General features: G+C 35.3%; 1 protein-coding gene across 1 annotated transcript; it reads left to right on the top strand.

Annotated features, from left to right (window-relative positions):
* Positions 1 to 347: 347 nt before the first annotated feature.
* On the top strand, positions 348 to 16,665 carry LOC134855640 (heat shock protein 75 kDa, mitochondrial-like). The gene is made up of 16 exons (XM_063872201.1): positions 348 to 451; positions 1,045 to 1,204; positions 1,820 to 2,004; positions 2,919 to 3,065; positions 3,996 to 4,199; positions 4,621 to 4,752; positions 5,431 to 5,573; positions 9,493 to 9,584; positions 9,975 to 10,109; positions 10,510 to 10,670; positions 12,880 to 13,010; positions 13,284 to 13,390; positions 13,616 to 13,756; positions 13,879 to 13,964; positions 15,327 to 15,497; positions 16,265 to 16,665. The coding sequence occupies exons 1-16, from the start codon at positions 359 to 361 to the stop codon at positions 16,418 to 16,420; spliced, it is 2,244 nt and encodes a 747-aa protein (XP_063728271.1). The 5' UTR covers positions 348 to 358; the 3' UTR covers positions 16,421 to 16,665.
* Positions 16,666 to 17,311: the final 646 nt, after the last annotated feature.

Genomic DNA, 17,311 nt, shown 5'->3' with positions numbered 1-17,311 from the left:
CAAACAAAAAATTTAACAAAAAACTTGGGCGATTTTTTTTAAATTTCAATAGCCTGAAATTAGATCCAAGAAATCAAAATGCTTTGACCGGATTTAATTTTTTTCTCAATTAGTATTTTACCGCCATGTCACTTTGGAACGATTTTTCGCAAAAATGACACGGATAAGGGTGGAACCCTTATGCGCGTCAGTTTTGCGAGAAAAAATTGTTCAACAATTAAACTTTCGACGGTTTTTGGACAGCAAACTTTAACTACAAGTAAGTGAAGTATTAACGCTCCATCATTCAGCTGAGTATAAAATTTCTCAAACTGCATTGTAGTTTAATGTGCGATTTTTTCAGGTTTTTGTTTTTGAAATGCATTCTTGTAAAATAAAAGTATTGAACTTGACCCAGAGAGGAGTGGCTGCCCATCTAAGATCTCTCCGTTGCTTGTCCCGATTTCATCAGGTGAGATATTTTACATTCAGAGTCAGAAAAAAATTATTGTAATATTTTTTAGAATTGAAGAGTCTGAATCAAGGTTATTAACCTATACTAACTATTCAGTTTGACCCGCAGAATTCATCTGCAGAAATCATTTCAAAACCGTGTCAAAAACTCAATTAATTGAAAGAACCCCTTTCGTGACCCATTACGGTGCTCATGGTCACCAATATTGTCAAAAGTTTGGCATTAACCATCAATCTGAAATACTTACTCTCAAGAGACCGGAGAAGTAAAATTGCATAGAATAGGAAACGTTATTCAAAAATCTGCTAAAAAATTGTCCAAATTCACATATTTTTTTCTAGCAAAGGTTAAGCAAAATCGGTGATTGGACCGAGCGAACAATCTCTTCAGAAGTCTTTAGCGGCAATCGTTCAATTGGTTAAAGTTCTCATGTTTCAGCCTATCAATATTCAGCGTTTTACTCGAATGTTGCAGACATTTGCTATTGTTTTTCAAGAGGTCAGTTGGTTATTTGGGGGGAGGGGGTTCTTTGTTCACGTGATCCCACTGCTCTGCATGTTTTGAGAAAATGTTGTAGATTTTATTTAAAGGCCAACTCAAATTCGACAATCTCCAGACATTCCAGCTCAAGTTCTGTTCGGTTGAATTATTCTTCGCGTCTCTACAACTGCAGACCTTCGTTTTCGCTGCCTGGTATCAATATTAGAGGACTGAGCTCGGATTCTGCGAATAAAGAAAAAGAACCCATTGGTAAGAATGTGTGAAGTCTTTTCAAACTATTTTTGTATCGAGATACAAGTATGATAGTCGGGTCTCTAAAATTAAGATGGGTTCCTGAAGATTTTTGGTGCCGAAAATATTCGTTAGCAGACGCGGGGGTGAGCATCGATTTGTTTCTGTTTTCTGTTTCAAAAATCACGGCAAATTTAGCTTTTGAGTGTGTTCTAAGAATATTAAACTATTAGCTCTTTCGTCGTAGCCGCTCAGCCGCAGCCTTGTAAAAAACAATCGACAGCCCATTATGGTAGGATTTCCTCCTTTTTATGCACGGAACAACAATTAACTGAGGGAGAGCCAACTTTTGTTACGGGGAGAGACAAACTTTGGAGTCTTTCCCATTATAGTCCCCATGAGTTATTTAAACACCTCCAACAATATACAAAATTTACTTTTTTGGGTGGGCTTAAGTTTTTTGTTACCAGGCTGGAAAGACTATAATGAGAAAGACTCCTAAACTCGCCTCTCCCTCAGTTAATTATTGCTCCATGCATAAAAAAGGGAATCCTACGATAATGGGGCAATAAAATCTCTTCTGCCGGGAAAGTCTAATTTTTCTCTAATGAGACAAATACATTTTATCAACAGAAGCCGAGATCATTGAAGAAAACATAGAGTCTTCAACAGCAGAATCTGCAGCTGAGAAAGATGAGCCGAAGTCGATCATAACTGACAATGAGCAGTCACACGGGGAAGCGGAACAGAAGTCTTTCGTGGCGGAGACTCAAAGACTGCTGCAGATTGTAGCAGAGTCACTGTATTCGGACAATGAGGTATGTTTTACATTCAGACTATGGAAGACTACCTTCTCCTCCCCCCTCTATTTAACGCTTTTTGTGACATCTGTCTGTCTCTAATTTTGTTTTGCATAAATGTGAAAGATTTAAAAGGTTTTATTCCCTCTCAAAACTAAAATAAGATCTTAATTCTTCGGAATTTTAGCGCCCTGTTCTTATTTTGAACCCGGCAATTAAAATATTTTCTTCAATTCACTAAAAATGTACCAATAATTGACCCAAAGCTGACCATCAACATGGCTTCCCACCGATGGACTTCTAGAAAACATAAATTTTGAAATAGAATTTTTTCTTCCGCCTTTTTTGCTTCCCTGCATACTTTCAAAAAATATATAGCATCCCAGTGCCTATTGTTCATCCACCGATAACCTCTATGACATCGGAAAGTTTGAATGGCTCTAGCGTAGCTGGCAATTCTGAAATTGCAAACTGTACCATTGAAACAGTTACTCTCCAGCGCTTAAATATCAGACCCCCAGAAGCATGTTTAAGCTTCTCTTATTGTATGGGACCCCTGCCGCAGTGAAAAATTGTCCAAAAATTGAGTTCTCGATTGTGCCCACAACCCATACCAAGTTGGAGTAGTAACTATATTCTATCGAAGTTATTCTTACTAGAGCAGCGTTTATTAGCTCTATCCAAGCATTGCCCAGAGACAATAAAATTCACATTCTCAACTCGATGAATTCAAGGATAGTAATTCGAGAAAAACAAACTCATAAAGAAGTGAAAAAATTAATGGCTTTTATATGATAAATTCTGATTTGGTGGTAAGGAGCTGAAACTTCTGATAAGGATACGTAAGCAATTCGGAGTACTTCTACATCTTAAAGGCCTTCACGGTTCGATTGGTTATAATCATGAGAAATAAGTGTGTTTTGACGTTTTAGGTTTTTCTGCGTGAACTGATTTCCAACTCGTGTGATGCGCTAGAAAAGAGAAGACTACACTCACTTACTCAGAGGTCAGACCAGGAGTTCGAGCCCCTAGAGATCCACGTGAAGACAGATGACATCAGAGGTCAATTGATCATACAGGTTAACTTTTTCCCGCTAAATAATATTATGTATGATTTATTTCCTTCCAAAATAACAGACTGGAAGAGGACTTCTCGGTTGATTAAACATTAAATTGACGCCTAATTTATGTTTTGGCGCTATTACATATTTAAATTTTGAGGGGGGCGTGTGCGCCCAAAAACGCTTGGTTTTTGAACAAAATTTTCTAAAAAAGGCCTAAAAACGCCTTTTTTTGGCCTGTTTTTTCAAAAATTCAGCTGTGGTGCAGACAGTTTCGTCAAAATTGGGTCTTTTTAGTGATTTGGGAGAGCTCGGAATTTTAGGAAAATTTGGTCGACCGAAAAAAAGTTGAAAGTTTTTGGAAATTCTTCCTCGAGAAAATCCTAGATCCTCCCCTGGACAGAGGTTTATGTTTTGGATTAACAGTTTAAAATTTGTTGAGAACAGCTTTGTTAAGACCTTTTTTACCTTCAAAGGTTGCATTTTTCGGTCGTGGTTTCTTGCTTCATTGAGAAACTTTTGTATATACATCGTTGTTGAATTCTGTAAAATGTTTCAATCCCAAGTTTATCAGAGACAGTGTTATTGGTGCCAATGAGAAACTCAGTATGTTATGATCTATTACGATCTATTACTTTTTCTCTTTCAGTACCAGAGCTTAATCGTAAAAACTTATTACCATATATAACTGGGGATGACATCCATAGACCGAAAATGCTAGTCATACAAACTTCAAATATTTTTGCAAAATGAGTTTGATCGAGTCTAAAGGTATTTTTTTTGTTGTTTGGTATCAAAATTGTTGTCTCTCCTTAAAATGAAAAAAAAAGATGGTATGAAAGATAAGCGTTTTTTTAATTAATTTTAAACGTATTTATTCAAAATGGGTTCGTAATAAGAAAAATTTTGCTTATGTTTTCGTTAAACGTGTACAATGATCGTGTTCAGGATACAGGGATTGGCATGACTCGTGACGAAATAGTGACCAACTTGGGCACCATAGCCCACTCGGGGTCAACCGAGTTCATTTCCAAGATGAAAGACAGCAGTGTGAATGTGTCGAGAGAGAGCATCATAGGCCAGTTCGGAGTGGGTTTCTACAGTGCATTCATGGTGGCTAAGAAAGTGGAGGTCTTCTCGAAATCCAATGCGGTATGAATGAAGTAATACTAGGAATTTAGTCACACTTATTATCTTTACTACAAAATTTGTTGTCGTAAAATAGTGTAATGTCGGCAGCGCGGGTAACCAACTTTTTATCATGTCTAGCATTTGGTGCATTTTTATTATGAGAAATTTACCACCATTTTACTGAATTTCGATTTTTCGATTGAATCTGCATTTTTGAACTTTGGCCGAAAAATGTGTGTTTGAAAAACAACAACAACACGTCCCGCGTCCAAAAATATGTTTTTGAAAAACAACAACACATATCCTTTTTTAGCTTAATGTCATGAATGGTCCGAACAATTTCAGTACAAATCTAGAACGAAATGTTTACTCAGTCAAATTAAATGTTGAAAGAAATGATACACTAATGCGTATTGCGATGATTAAGAAAAGGTGCATCTAGGATGCCGCGGACGAAGGAAGTTACTGGTGTTCCTCGGGAGCTGACTCCTACACTCTACAACAGGCATCCAATGTGCAGCCGGGAACTAAGTTAGTGCTGCATCTCAAGGACAGTTGCGTCAAATTTGCGCAAGTGAGTCATCTTAGTAAATTGGTGAAAAGTTGGTGCAGAATCACAAGTGAGCTCAATAGTTGCAATTAAATCAACATTCGTATACATTCAATTCAATTAGAGAACCAAAATAATTTTTGTCGATTGAGTATCTAAAAATTAAAAAAAAAACTAAGCTCCAAGAAGAATTGAGATCGGAGTGGCACTTGAACAGCATCCGGTTTTTCTTGTTTCATTGCATGTTTTTTTTAATAAAAATTAATATCAAAATTGGAATTTTATTGAACATCTTGTGATGTTTGGAGTAAAGCGTTGGTGAATGAGCTTAAGTCTCGTCTCTGAATTGAAAAATTGTTAGTTCGAAGAAGTCCACTATTAATCCGTTCCCATTGCCTGAGAGTCAGGGAACATTTCTCAATCCTTAAAAATAAACCAAACAATTGCATGTTTTGCTTAAGCAGGGGTGCAACAGCTCGTGGGTTGTTACTTTCACTTGGCAGTAAATGGTCGGGTCTCTTATCGTAAACGGCCCAAAGTTTGCTAATAATGCCCTCAATAATAATCGAATGCAAGAATCTGAGTATACCATGGCAATGTTTTTGATTACAACAAAATAGGTGCGAATATTTTCATTTCATATTTTGAGGCTTTCAAATTGAGCCGAAAAGACCTAATTTCTTAGAACAATTTTGTTTTTAGGAATCAGTGGTGAAAGAAATAATATCGAAGTTTGCCTCCTTTTTCGACAAACCAGTGTACCTCAACGGGGCTAAACTGCAATCTAATGACCCGGTTTGGATGAAAAGTCAACCTACAGAAGATGAATTGAATAGTTTATACAGGTGAGTTTGCTTTGAATAAACCATGTCTCAAACATCATGACTACCCATTTGACTGCCATAATTTATGTTATCATGCGAATTTCTTTTTAAGAGTCGATCAACGTAGTTCAGACTCTTTTATAGGTCGTGATGATTTTTTGTTTTTTTTTTCAGGAAAAGTCTTAAAACTTGTTCACGCTCAACATTGATTTTTCGCGGTTTGAATTTTTATGGGTTGAATTTTTATTTTTTTTAAAGTTCAGTTCATTTGGCTCTTTTTCCTCCCCCCCCCCCCCCCACCTGCAAATTTTTCAATTTTAAATTACTGTTAACTTTGTCCGATTGTCATGAAAATTGACATGCAGACTGATTAGGCCATAAGAAACATATTTGGTCTTCATAATTAACCTTGTAAAACCACTCGTTAGACCATAAAATTCATGTTTGTGTGAGGTGGGGGGGGGGAAGGAAAAAGAGCCATTCATTTCTTTAAGAGGAAGGTAAACTTAACTTTCTAACAGAAAAAAATGTAAAGGTCACGAAAAAGGTGATAGACTTCTAATTTCGAAAATGAAAATTAATTATCAGATTTCCCAGGGAAATAAAAATTTTGCCTATTGATCCAGTTTTCTCAAATTGGTTTTTCTTAAAAAATCAAAAACTGTCAATCGCAAATTGTTCTAGAATTTCCAAGAGCTTTCAGGCCACCTATTTTTGCATCGAATTTTTTTTATCTAGCCAGTGTTTTTGGTTTACTTGTGTTCCTTTACTCTTTTCCAATTGTCTGTTGACTTTTTTCCGCGACGTCATGAAGTGATTGAATGAGTTATGGCGTTAGGTGGATATTATGTCTGCTTCTGACATAGTTAAAGAAAGGCTTCAGCTAAGATTCGGATTCCAAAGACAATGGAAGATATTTTATGCGTTAAAAAAAAGCAATTTTCCGTGTAAGGTTAAAATTGCTTTTCCGATTTCCGAGCGAAATTTGAGGTCATGAAAATTGATGACACTGAATTTGATGACGTCCATCCAGTTTGTTTCTAATTTAGTTCTAAATGGTTAATAGAAAATTAGTTTAAAAAAGTTTTCAATTTAAAAAAATGTTCTCAAAATTTCCCGTATTTTTTGTGGTCGCAATACTTTAATTCTGTGCTACTCGAGCTTCCATGGGCTATCCGTTTGATTTGTTTTTGAAACTTTTTCTTGCGAAAGAAATTTTTCAATCAGGATTTTTGTAAAAGTTTTTTTTCAGCAGCGTTTAAACTTTTGTTTTGAATGTGTTTTTTGAGCAGCTGGGTCAACGATGAAGTTGAACGCCAAGAGGCGCATTCCGGATGTTGAGTAACAATAAAGCTAAGCTATTACCTATCTACAAAAGCTCACCTTGCGAATTGCACTTTAACTGCGCCTAATTGCAAATTAGTTTTTTTTTACTGTTTATTAAGGTTGTTATCCGCTCAAGTAAGGACTTTCTCGCAACAGTGTCCGATTCGCAAATCGTTTTAAACCAATTTTCGACCGATACCGTTTGGTAACCAAAAAATGTAAAGGCAACCATTAAGATTTAGAGCTACATTTCTCTTCAAAAGATGAAGGCTCATCGGATTTGTACGAGATACTGTTTCCGAAGTGAGTGGAAAAAGAAACAACTTGATTTTTATTCTCTAAATATGATGGGGGATGATGACCTGTAATATACATTAACGTACGTTATGACCAAATTTGTTTCTGTTTAGTTCTGAATCATATAATTAGCTGGTTATATATAGAAAAGTTTATCAAAATTAGACAAGATTTTCAAGTTTTTATCTGTGCTTGAGAACACAGATTTTTAATTTCGATGCCATTGTGTTAATTGTTAATTTTGTCTCTCTTCCTGGATTTATTTCGTAGTCTCAGAAAAATATAATTCGTTTGTCATAATTAACTCAATACAATTTTTTTACGGAGACTAGGCTCGAACTTTGAAACAATGCCGTTACATTTCCCCTTCTTTGCCTCATTTCTGTATAACGATTTCATTTATTCATTTTACTTGATTAATTTTTATATATTATCCTAAGTAATAAATGATTTTGTTCCGAACATTGAAAACGTGGAGGCTCTTTGTATTCGGTTGTTTGCAAAATCAGGTACCACAAATAATCATCAGAATATATCATATTATATCATATTAAAGCCTTTTCAGTGGGATTCGAACTCAAAAAGTTATCTTACTGTCGCGAAAAAGCCGTTTGAGATGTTTGTTTTTTTGGTCTAATTTCGAGTGAATAAAGTGAGCGAGCAGTCTTATTTTGTTTTTCAATAAAAAGCAATTAAAAACAAAGAATCATCGGAATGGGTAGATTGATATATAGTTTTGAAGCTATTGCAGCCGTAATTCCATCTACGGTAAAAAAAAAAGGTTACCCCAGCGTTAAAAAAAAGATTTCTGTTTCAGTTCAATTTCGAGCGAACAAAGCATGCGAGCAGCTTTTTTTTAACGAAAGATAAGCGACGAAATTTTTATGTTTTTTATTATTTACGGGCATCTGGGGCGACGTGGGGCGACAATTCGTAAAAAAAACGACCATTCGTTACAGTAGATTAAGCTTTTTCTGTTTTGGGGAGGGCTTTTATATGTTTTTGAGTGGGGGAGGGGGGTACAGAGTACTTAGGCACGACAAACATGTTTGGGCTCTTTTCCAGTTCCCCCTTTCATAATACCGAGTTTTAGGTTTGTTTTAGGTGTTATTACGGCTAAATGCGTGATGTTACCCTGTAAAGTATGAAGAACAAATCTGTTCATAGTTTGCAATTTGTTCACCACGCCAAGTTTCGGCTCTTTTCCAGTTCCTCCCCTTTCAAATTCAATTTTGAAAACTTAGATAACGTTGTCATAATGCATTTTTTTGTTTTGCTTTTTTAATTTGCATAATTTACCATAATTTTACTATAAATGTCAACTATGTCTAAGTTCTAGGCTTTCACTCAGATCCTCTTATCACACCACGCCCACAAGCAATACTGTTTCGAAAAAAATAACAGAACAAGATTTTCATGTAATTTTTTAAAGAATATGGTCGGAACTTTCTGTGCTACTTGCACAGCAACCGGCTATCTTTTTTAAAGTGCCAATGAACAAAATGCAGACAATTATTAAAGTTAGTATTTTTTTTGTTAAAAAGTCTTTAAATTTGTTCAGGCTCCATTTTGATTTTTTGTTGTTTGAATTTTAATTCTAAGTTCAAATCAAATTATTTGCTGTTTGGAAAGGAAACTATGCTCTCCAATTACCAATGTGCAAATTATGCAGACAAGTTTTGGTTTCGAATTAATTCCCTTTTTTGCGCTATTTGCTTTTTTGGTGATTAGAGAGCATAGTTTGCTTTCCAAACAGCAAACGAATTTGATTTGATCTTAGAAATTGAAATTCGAAACTCAACGAAACTGAATTGACTTTTGGGTTTTATTGTGGTTTGTCTTGACAGTTATAGTTAGAGGGCTCGCAATGGATGTGCTTGATTTTCAATGTCTAAGTCCAAATCAAATTCCTTTGCTATGCTATTTGAAGAGCAAACTTGGTCTCTAATTACCGAAGTGCAATTAGCGCGAAAAATGTGAATACATTTTTGTTTCGAATATGTATTTCAATTCTTCGATTTTTCAGCAGAATAAAAATTAGTTACCTATTTGTCCAATTTTCTCAAAAAAATCAATCGAGTAAGATTGTTGAAATTCGAAGATTTGTTGCGTGATGTTTTTTGCAACTCTTAATTTGGGATTAGAACGAACTGTCGAGCTGTCTGTTGGCTATATTTATTTCTTCTAATTTTTAAGGTATTTCAATATTTATTTCTTCTAATTTTTAAGGTATTTCAATATTTATTTCTTCTAATATTTAAGGTATTTCAGTTTAAGTATTTTTAGAATATTAGTTCGTACTTAATTCTGTTCACAGGAGTGTTGTGAAGGGAGGCTCTGAGGCCAGATTCACACTGCAGTACAGAACAGATGTCCCCTTGAATATGAGGTGCATTCTCTTCGTGCCAGGTACTCATCGAAACTAATTTTTGCTACTTTTGCTCAATGAAGAGATCAATTTGTTATATACGTTTGCACTAAATTTAGGGAGCATTGATTTTTCAGGACTTAAAGCTAGTTTATTTTTCAAGTCTGTCAGATCGAAACCGTTGAAGATGATAATAACCTACGCTGCCAGCGAATAGTTTAAATCGTTGTTTCTTGATTAGTTCGTTTATTGGCATAATTTTCTAGATTATTCAAGGAAGCGCTCTTTAACTTCGTAGTCAAATGCTTTTTCATGCTCGTTTTTTATATTGTGTTAAAAAATTTTTTTTTTAATTAAAAAAGTTTGTTCAAAATATTGTGCTTAAGTAAAAAAAATTTAAGAATTGAGTTTTTTGTTTTGACATGTTTCAGGAGAGCAGTTCAACATGTTTTCCACTCTCACTCCGAAGGACAGTGGGGCTGACGTGTCCCTGTACTCTCGCAAAGTGCTCATTCAGAAACGAGTGGACTCCAAAATACTACCCGAATGGGCCAGGTTCCTAAAAGGCAAGTGGTGAACATCTGTGAAGACTTCTTGCTCGTCAAATAAATCGTACGGAAGTTTATGTAGAGTAAACTCGTAAATTGAGAGAAGTGTGCGATTAATTGTCTTTTTGAAGTCCCATTAAGTACTGCGATCCTAGTTTTATTTTAAGGTAGCAATGCAAAGTTTTACAAAATATGGAATCACCTGCCGAAGGACTGAATCGCCGAAAATAATCCAAATTTTAGTGCTTAAACGTTCGAAAGAAGCTAGCATGAAAAGCAGTCAGCTTATGACAGTGTAAATGAACTTGATGTGTTGAAAGTTTTCCGCATCAGAATAGCCCCAAAATTTTGCTGAAATATATTTTTTTGTAAAATGAAACTTTTGAACGATGTGAATGACAATTTTTTTTTGCTTCAGGTGTGATTGATAGCGAAGACATTCCTCTAAACTTAAGCCGTGAGATTTTACAGAACTCAGACCTGCTTCTGAAGATGAAGAGAACACTAACTGCGAGGATCATCAAATTCCTACTCGATAAATACAAGAGACATCCCGAGTCTTACAGTGTATTTTACAAGGTATGCTTTTCAAGGACAGACTGTACAAATTTGGTACTTTTTAAGTGTCATTGAACGTAGCGAAGATTTTGATATAGGTCGTGATTTTTTTGGAATAAGTCTTAAATTTGGTCACAGAAAAGTTTCGAAAATGGATGTTATATACTCATTACACAACTGGTTGATTTATACTCAGTACACAAGCGAAGCGTAGTGTTATTACGAAGAAATTTTTTGTCCAAACTAAGTCGCAAATAAAATAGCTCAATTGGTGGCGTTTTTGGTATAATTCATTTTAATCATATTCAAGCATAAGTAATTTGAAAGCATATGTTGCTGCTTTTTTTGCCTAGTGTTAGGTCCTGTTTGAAAAAAAAAATAGGTGTTATGAAAATGTATGGGTTTTGTTTTCGTTTTTTTTGCGAAGCTTTGGAACATTTTAGCAGAATTTTCAATTTTTCTCAAAAACAAGTGTGCCGATTTTCAAATGGTCCCAATGGAAAAACCGCCTGCTCTTCTATGTGTCTGCATATTTCGCTAGTCTCTCTTCTTTTTAAATCACGGTCTTCGAAAATTTCAGTAGAGAGATATTTGACCTATTTGTTATGAATTTTTTCATTTTCTCAAATATTAAATGCTCAATTGATATGAAGGTTTCAATAAAACGAACAACTTGTGGGGATCTCTCCTTCTCAAGAGGCTATTCCGTACATTCGGCAGAAAAAAAATGTCGCCTCAAACAAGCACATTTTTGACATTTTTTGAAAACTTTTCGACTTTTCTCAAAAATTACTCTGCTAAATCGGCGATCAGAGGTTTAACCGAAAGGAACACAATGAGTTATGCGGATGTTCCTTGCACAAACGGCTGTGCCCTGCGTTTTGATTAAGAAATATGGCCTTAGAAATCTTCATTTTTTTCAATTTTTGCTTGTTTGTTGGAAAATTATTCTTTTTTAAAAATTTAACTGCTGAAGGTTGATAGTTCATTAATACTTTTATGGATTTTCGCTTTCTCCTGTGCAATCTATTTTACCCTATTTATTTATAAAAGGGCCAATATGGACTTTGGATAAATCCATTCTTTAATTTTTTTGTCGTTTTTTTTAAAGAAATTTCATCACTATTCTAGACAACTAGTAGCTCAATCTGATATCAAGGGTTCACTCTGAAAATTAGCATGTGAACGTCTTTCCTGCACAGGAGGCTAATCCCATGCTCTAGCACAGAAAAGTTTTTGATTTTAGGACAAGTCAAGTTTTTGAGTTTTGATCCGTTTTTGGAATTTTTTCTTTTTTTTTTCCGAAAACTACCCAGCCAAATCTGAGTTAAAGACCTTAATTGAAAGAGCGAGTAGTGTATTTTTCTCCTTTAAATAAGCCGCTAGTCTCCTACTTAAGCAGAGAAATTACTAAGGTTTTGCGTTAAGTCTATTTTTTTAAAGTTACGCATTTCCGTATCAGTACAAAATATGTTTAAAATATTAAAACAAGTGGATCCAGCATTATCTGGGCCACTTCCAAGCGAACGTGGCGCAGATGCGAGACGACTAATCAACAGTTTGAAGATTCAAATCCGGAATATTTAATTGGTTTTATTTTTTCGGTCGAATTTTAGCTGTGTAGCATTTGCAATTTGATAGAAAATGTAGCTGCTTTATTGGTGGCTGGTGTTGGTAAAATTTTAAGTGGTCGTGGAGCAGTTGATAGAACGTGATACTCCTAATCTCAAAAGCTTTTTTTCTGAAGGTGTATTTTTTAATTTTTTTTTCTTATTTCACTTTGTTTTGCCTGTTTACAGCTCCTTTTTGCATTTTCCTCGCTTGTGTTTGCGAAGCGCAGCTTCGCCTCTGTGTTAAATCTTATAATAATCTGCTGCATTTTTGACCAGTATCAAAAAACTATTCGGATTTTTTGAAAATTCCTTGTAAAACTGGAAGATGTAAAACGGTGTAATAACGTTTTTTGTGCTTTTACTTTTTTATCAGGAAAAAAGTGGCGGTGATTGGTTATTCGAAGATTTATTTCCATACTGTTTGTTACAGAAATTGCGAGTTTGGACGATAGCTCCGATATCTTTGTTCTAAAGTACGGGGGTTTCATATCGCCGGTATTTTGTTTAGTTTCCAACTGTTTTTTTTTGCTAATTTCAAGCTTTGAAGACACTGCGTGACTTATATTGATGTTGTTATTGCTTTATTCGATATCGAAGATCTGAAATATTTTGTTCAGGAGTACGGGGATTTCATACGTGAGGGTGTGCTGGGACTGTCCAACGACAAATTAGACCAAGAGGAACTGATGAAATTGATGTTGTTCCAAAGCAGCAAGCTAGCAGATGGGGAGTTTTGTAATTTAGAGAGGTTAGCTGTTCAACTTGGTTGCTAGCTTCAATTCAACTTTTTTTTGGTTGCATTTGTTTTTGGTTTTTGAACTGTTAAAATCTGATGAATAAAAATGTTTCCTGGTTTTAAAGAATTTTTACCAAAGGTAAAAAGACCTTAGAAGATTAGAAATGACCGTTACAATTCGGTTCTGATTTCAAAATGCGATAATTTTATCTAAATAGTCAAGAAACGAAGCGTTTACATGGTCGATTTTGTGGTTAGTATGACCTGACCTCTTTTGATTTGCAGTTACGTTGAACGAATGAAGGCAGGCCAGCGTGAAATATTCTACCTCTGTGCTCCCAGTCGAGAACTAGCAGACACATCTCCTTACATGGAAACACTCTCAGCCTCGGGTAAAGATTATACTCCAAAATTTATGGTTGCGGAAACGATCGTTTCTTTTCGTGTAGTGTTTCTTATAGAATAGAGTTCTTAAGATGGTGGTTTCTTTTTTTATTGCTGTTCTTTTGATTTTATGTAATGCGATGGCATTTGTATTTTATAAAGCGACATTTCGAAATTTTAGGAATTTTGGAAATTGAAAATAATCAAAAAGTTTTCTAAACCGCTCGTTTCAGGAAAAGACTTTGAAGTTTTATATGCACTGAAGCCATTTGACGACATCACTCTGAGTCAGAGTTTCGAGTACAAAGGAAACCGCATTGTGAGTATCGAGAGTGCTAAACATGGAGCGGCTGCAGATACTCCAGAAAAGAAAGGCTAGTGCTGTTATTATAATAAAAGCTAATACCAACAGCATTTAGTATTGGAAAAACGGCTTTTACTTTCAAAAAGGGATTTAAACCTCTATAAAATTTTGTTCAAAGTTTTTCAATTTTAGATGATTCTGCATCAAGTGATTCCGAGTCGGCAAACGAGATTCTCAAATCGCATTTCCGATCAGCACTGGGTGATCTTATTCACGAGGTAAGATAAAGAAGAAAAAAAACTGTACAAATAAAAGTGTCTCCCTCCAAGCATACAAGTATTTCTTTACTGGGAAATTAATTCAAATATGTATACTATTGGACCTTCATCCTGTAGTCTTGGTACGAATGAATTACGATTGAAGAAAAAGTACAATAGTAGAAAATTTGCTCATGAAAACTTTTGAACAGCATTGATACCTTCTTAGTTATACTTCAATGTGCATTTCCTAAAGACCGCACTGTTACATTACCGTATTGTTCTAATCTGTGTCATTTAAAGGCAATCATTTTGAACCGTTGTTTATGGAACTGAAAAATGTTTATAATTATTTTTTCCTTGTTGCTCGAATCACGATTGAAGCGGCGTCAATGCGATCTGATCTTAAGTTGTTTTATCTGCATTTTCGTGGATAAAATACCGCCTAAACTTGCCTGGCAAACTCAATATCAAACTTTTGATTTTCATGATTATGTAACGGATCTTCCGAGCAGGGTGACCACTTGGTCTGTAGTTACAGACCGGTCTGTAAAGTCTGTAAAAAGTCTGTTTTTTTTTACATTGGTCTGTATTTTATTGCTGGGAAAAGTTTTCATTGACATTCTGCTTTAATCAACGAGGGCGTTTTTCAACCAGGAACTGGCGCTGATCTTTACGACAGTCTAAGATTTGTTTCTGATTTCTTCGACAGATAGTCCTTTGAGAAATACATTCCGTCCCAAATTCTTCTGAATCAGATGTCTGCAGTAAGCCATCTTTATAAGGAATCTGAGAAGCAGCGCATGAAAGAGGAAGACAAATTGAAAGTGAAAAGCAACGAGTTGCGTCGGCAAATTGGTATTTACCAACGGAGATCGTCAAAAGTCCTCAAGCGCGAACTGTCAGAAACAGAAAAAGAATTGGCAGAAGCCGAAAAAGTCCTTCAAAATATCAAGGAGAAGAAAGAGCGACTCCAAAACGAACAAAGGGGAATTAATTCCCGATCAGATGACATTTCAGTGAAGATTGTAAACGTGATCTTGAAATAATCATTTTGTTCTTTTTTGTTGTAATTTAAACTATCATTCGAAATAAATTTTTTGTGGAATACTAGTTTTCGCTGCGTATTCAGGCTAGTCTGTATTTTTTCACGCCCGAAGTGGTCACCCTGCTTCTGAGTAGTAGAGAAGGATACAGATGGGCGATATAGAACATTTTGTGAGGACAGTCGTAAGTAGCTCTAAAGAAACTCCAAGATATGATTTTAAAAATGGCATTCAATGAAACAGGACTTCGCAAATCGTTATGCTTCGTTGACCGAAAGAAATTTTCATTAAACTTTGGCCATCACCAATTATTAATAAGACTTGTATCAAAATTTAGGTGAAAGTTTCGCCGGTGGATTTCAAGTCGCCAGCTGTGATTCGCAACTTCGACATGAGTATGAGCAGACACATGTTACTGACTACTCTAGCCGACAGAAGTGAGGACGAGAAACTCAAGTTCCTCCATGCCGAGTTGGAGTTGAACTCCAGTCACCCTGTTGTCAAGAAGGTCAGCTTAAGACTCTGTATTTGGATAGTAAATTGCTAGTTTCTTAAGATGGACATGGTGATCTTATTCACGCGGTAAGATAAGAGGAAAAAAACTGTAAAAATAAAAGTGTAATAATTGCAAAACTTCTCATGTCATCTTCAGCTTTTAAATGCTCCCCACACCAGTTAGGAAACGTTTAACCGTGCTTTTGACCAATGACGAAAAAACGCATGCCAGATAGTGCGAAAATAAGGCTTAGTTTTTTTGATTAACTAGTTTTCAAACTCAAACAGCTTCAAGTTAAGGTATTTTTTACGAACCTTAGAAATTGGAAAGAAAATGATAAATGAACAGTCGTTTCTTTTCGGTTTCCTTGATTCTGTTTACATATTTCCAACTTTCTGTCTTGTTAAAATCGCATTTTTAAGAACAACCGCACTTGTTGGAAGTGTGATACAAGCTCTGAATTAAAAAAGGGCATTGATGAAAGGTCAATTTTGAGGAATATTTTTTCAATGGTTTGTCTAAATTAACGGAGTTGAATCCTCCGGTATTTTAGACGTCTCAAGCTTTTTATTTTCTTCATTCTACAACATTTTTTTGACATTTGAAATCGCGCTTATCAAAAAGCTTCCTGGAGGTGGGGCAATATTCTGGGGGGTTTGATAGCTCAAAAATTTTAAATGGTCAGCAGTAAAAAGCTCAACTTCTCGACTGCTCTGGTCCTCCGGATGCTTGATTAACGATTGCAAAAATATTCAAAAAGGCAGTGATTACTTTTGTAGGTCGTTGAACTGAAAGAGTCAGATCCAGAGACGAGTAAATTGCTGGCCAGACAAGTACTGGACAATGCACTAGTGGCTGCCGGATTATCCACTGACTCGAGGCTGATGATGAAACGACTGGACACGCTCCTCGCTAGAGTAGCCGAGAAATTGTGAAAGAAAGAGAGTTCGAGTCTTGAGAAGTTGTGAATGAATTGTTCGTACAATGTAAACAACGATCTTGATGTTTCTCAAAATGTGGACAATTGCAGAACGGCAGAATGGGAAAAATTTTCAAAAAATTGAAATTAATCGTAATCGAATCTTAAAGCTTGAAGAATTTCAAAGAGCTTAAACATGATTTTTTTGAAAAGTTTCAAAAATAGTATTGTTAAGAGTCGATTCACCTTGTTCAGACACTTATATAGGTCGTGGTCATTGTTTTTTTTTCTGGAAATTTGTTCAGGCTCAAGTTTACTTTTTCGCGGTTCGACTGTTGATTTCTTTTAAAGTTCTATTCATTTCCATTGTTAAGAGGAAGGCAAAATCCACTATCGAACAGGAAAAGTATAAAGGTTACGAAAAACGTGATCGCATTCTAGCTTCGAAAATGAAATTTAATTTTCAGATTTTCCAGCGAAATAAAAAAAATTACCTATCGATCCAGTTTTCTCGAATTGGTTTTTTTATCAAAAAAGTTTCAGTGATAAATTGTTCTAGAAATTTAAAGAAATTTAATGCCTTCTTTTTTTTGAAAATCGAAAGCTTTTTCCAAAAAAAACATGTTTTATTTTTTTTCTGTTTAATTGCGTTCATTGGCTTTTTAACTTTTCTTTTTCTGTTGGCTATATTCTTTTTCTTTCAGTTTCCTTAAGCTCATTGGCCCTTTTCGAACTTGCTGTTGGCTTTGATTTTGTTTTTTGACACTCATTTGAGTCAGATGAAACTTTGAATTTCTCGACATACTGAGCTCATCAGGTTGCTCATTTTTACAAATTATTTTTTGCACCTGTTTTGAGCTGCGATACTTTGTAAAGATGTTTGCGAGAGGCTGGATCATGCCTGCTG

This window comes from Symsagittifera roscoffensis, chromosome 10 (assembly GCF_963678635.1).
Source record: "Symsagittifera roscoffensis chromosome 10, txSymRosc1.1, whole genome shotgun sequence".
NCBI lineage: Eukaryota > Metazoa > Xenacoelomorpha > Acoela > Convolutidae > Symsagittifera > Symsagittifera roscoffensis.
This window is presented reverse-complemented; position numbering and strand designations above follow the sequence as displayed.

Excerpts from the sequence above, each read along its gene's own strand:
- LOC134855640 (XM_063872201.1), top strand. The coding sequence starts at position 359 with ATGCATTCTTGTAAAATAAAAGTATTGAACTTGACCCAGAGAGGAGTG. Across the intron at positions 452-1,044 it reads GCTTGTCCCGATTTCATCAG|GCCAACTCAAATTCGACAAT; the intron begins GTGAGATATTTT and ends TTTTATTTAAAG. Across the intron at positions 10,110-10,509 it reads ATGGGCCAGGTTCCTAAAAG|GTGTGATTGATAGCGAAGAC; the intron begins GCAAGTGGTGAA and ends TTTTTGCTTCAG.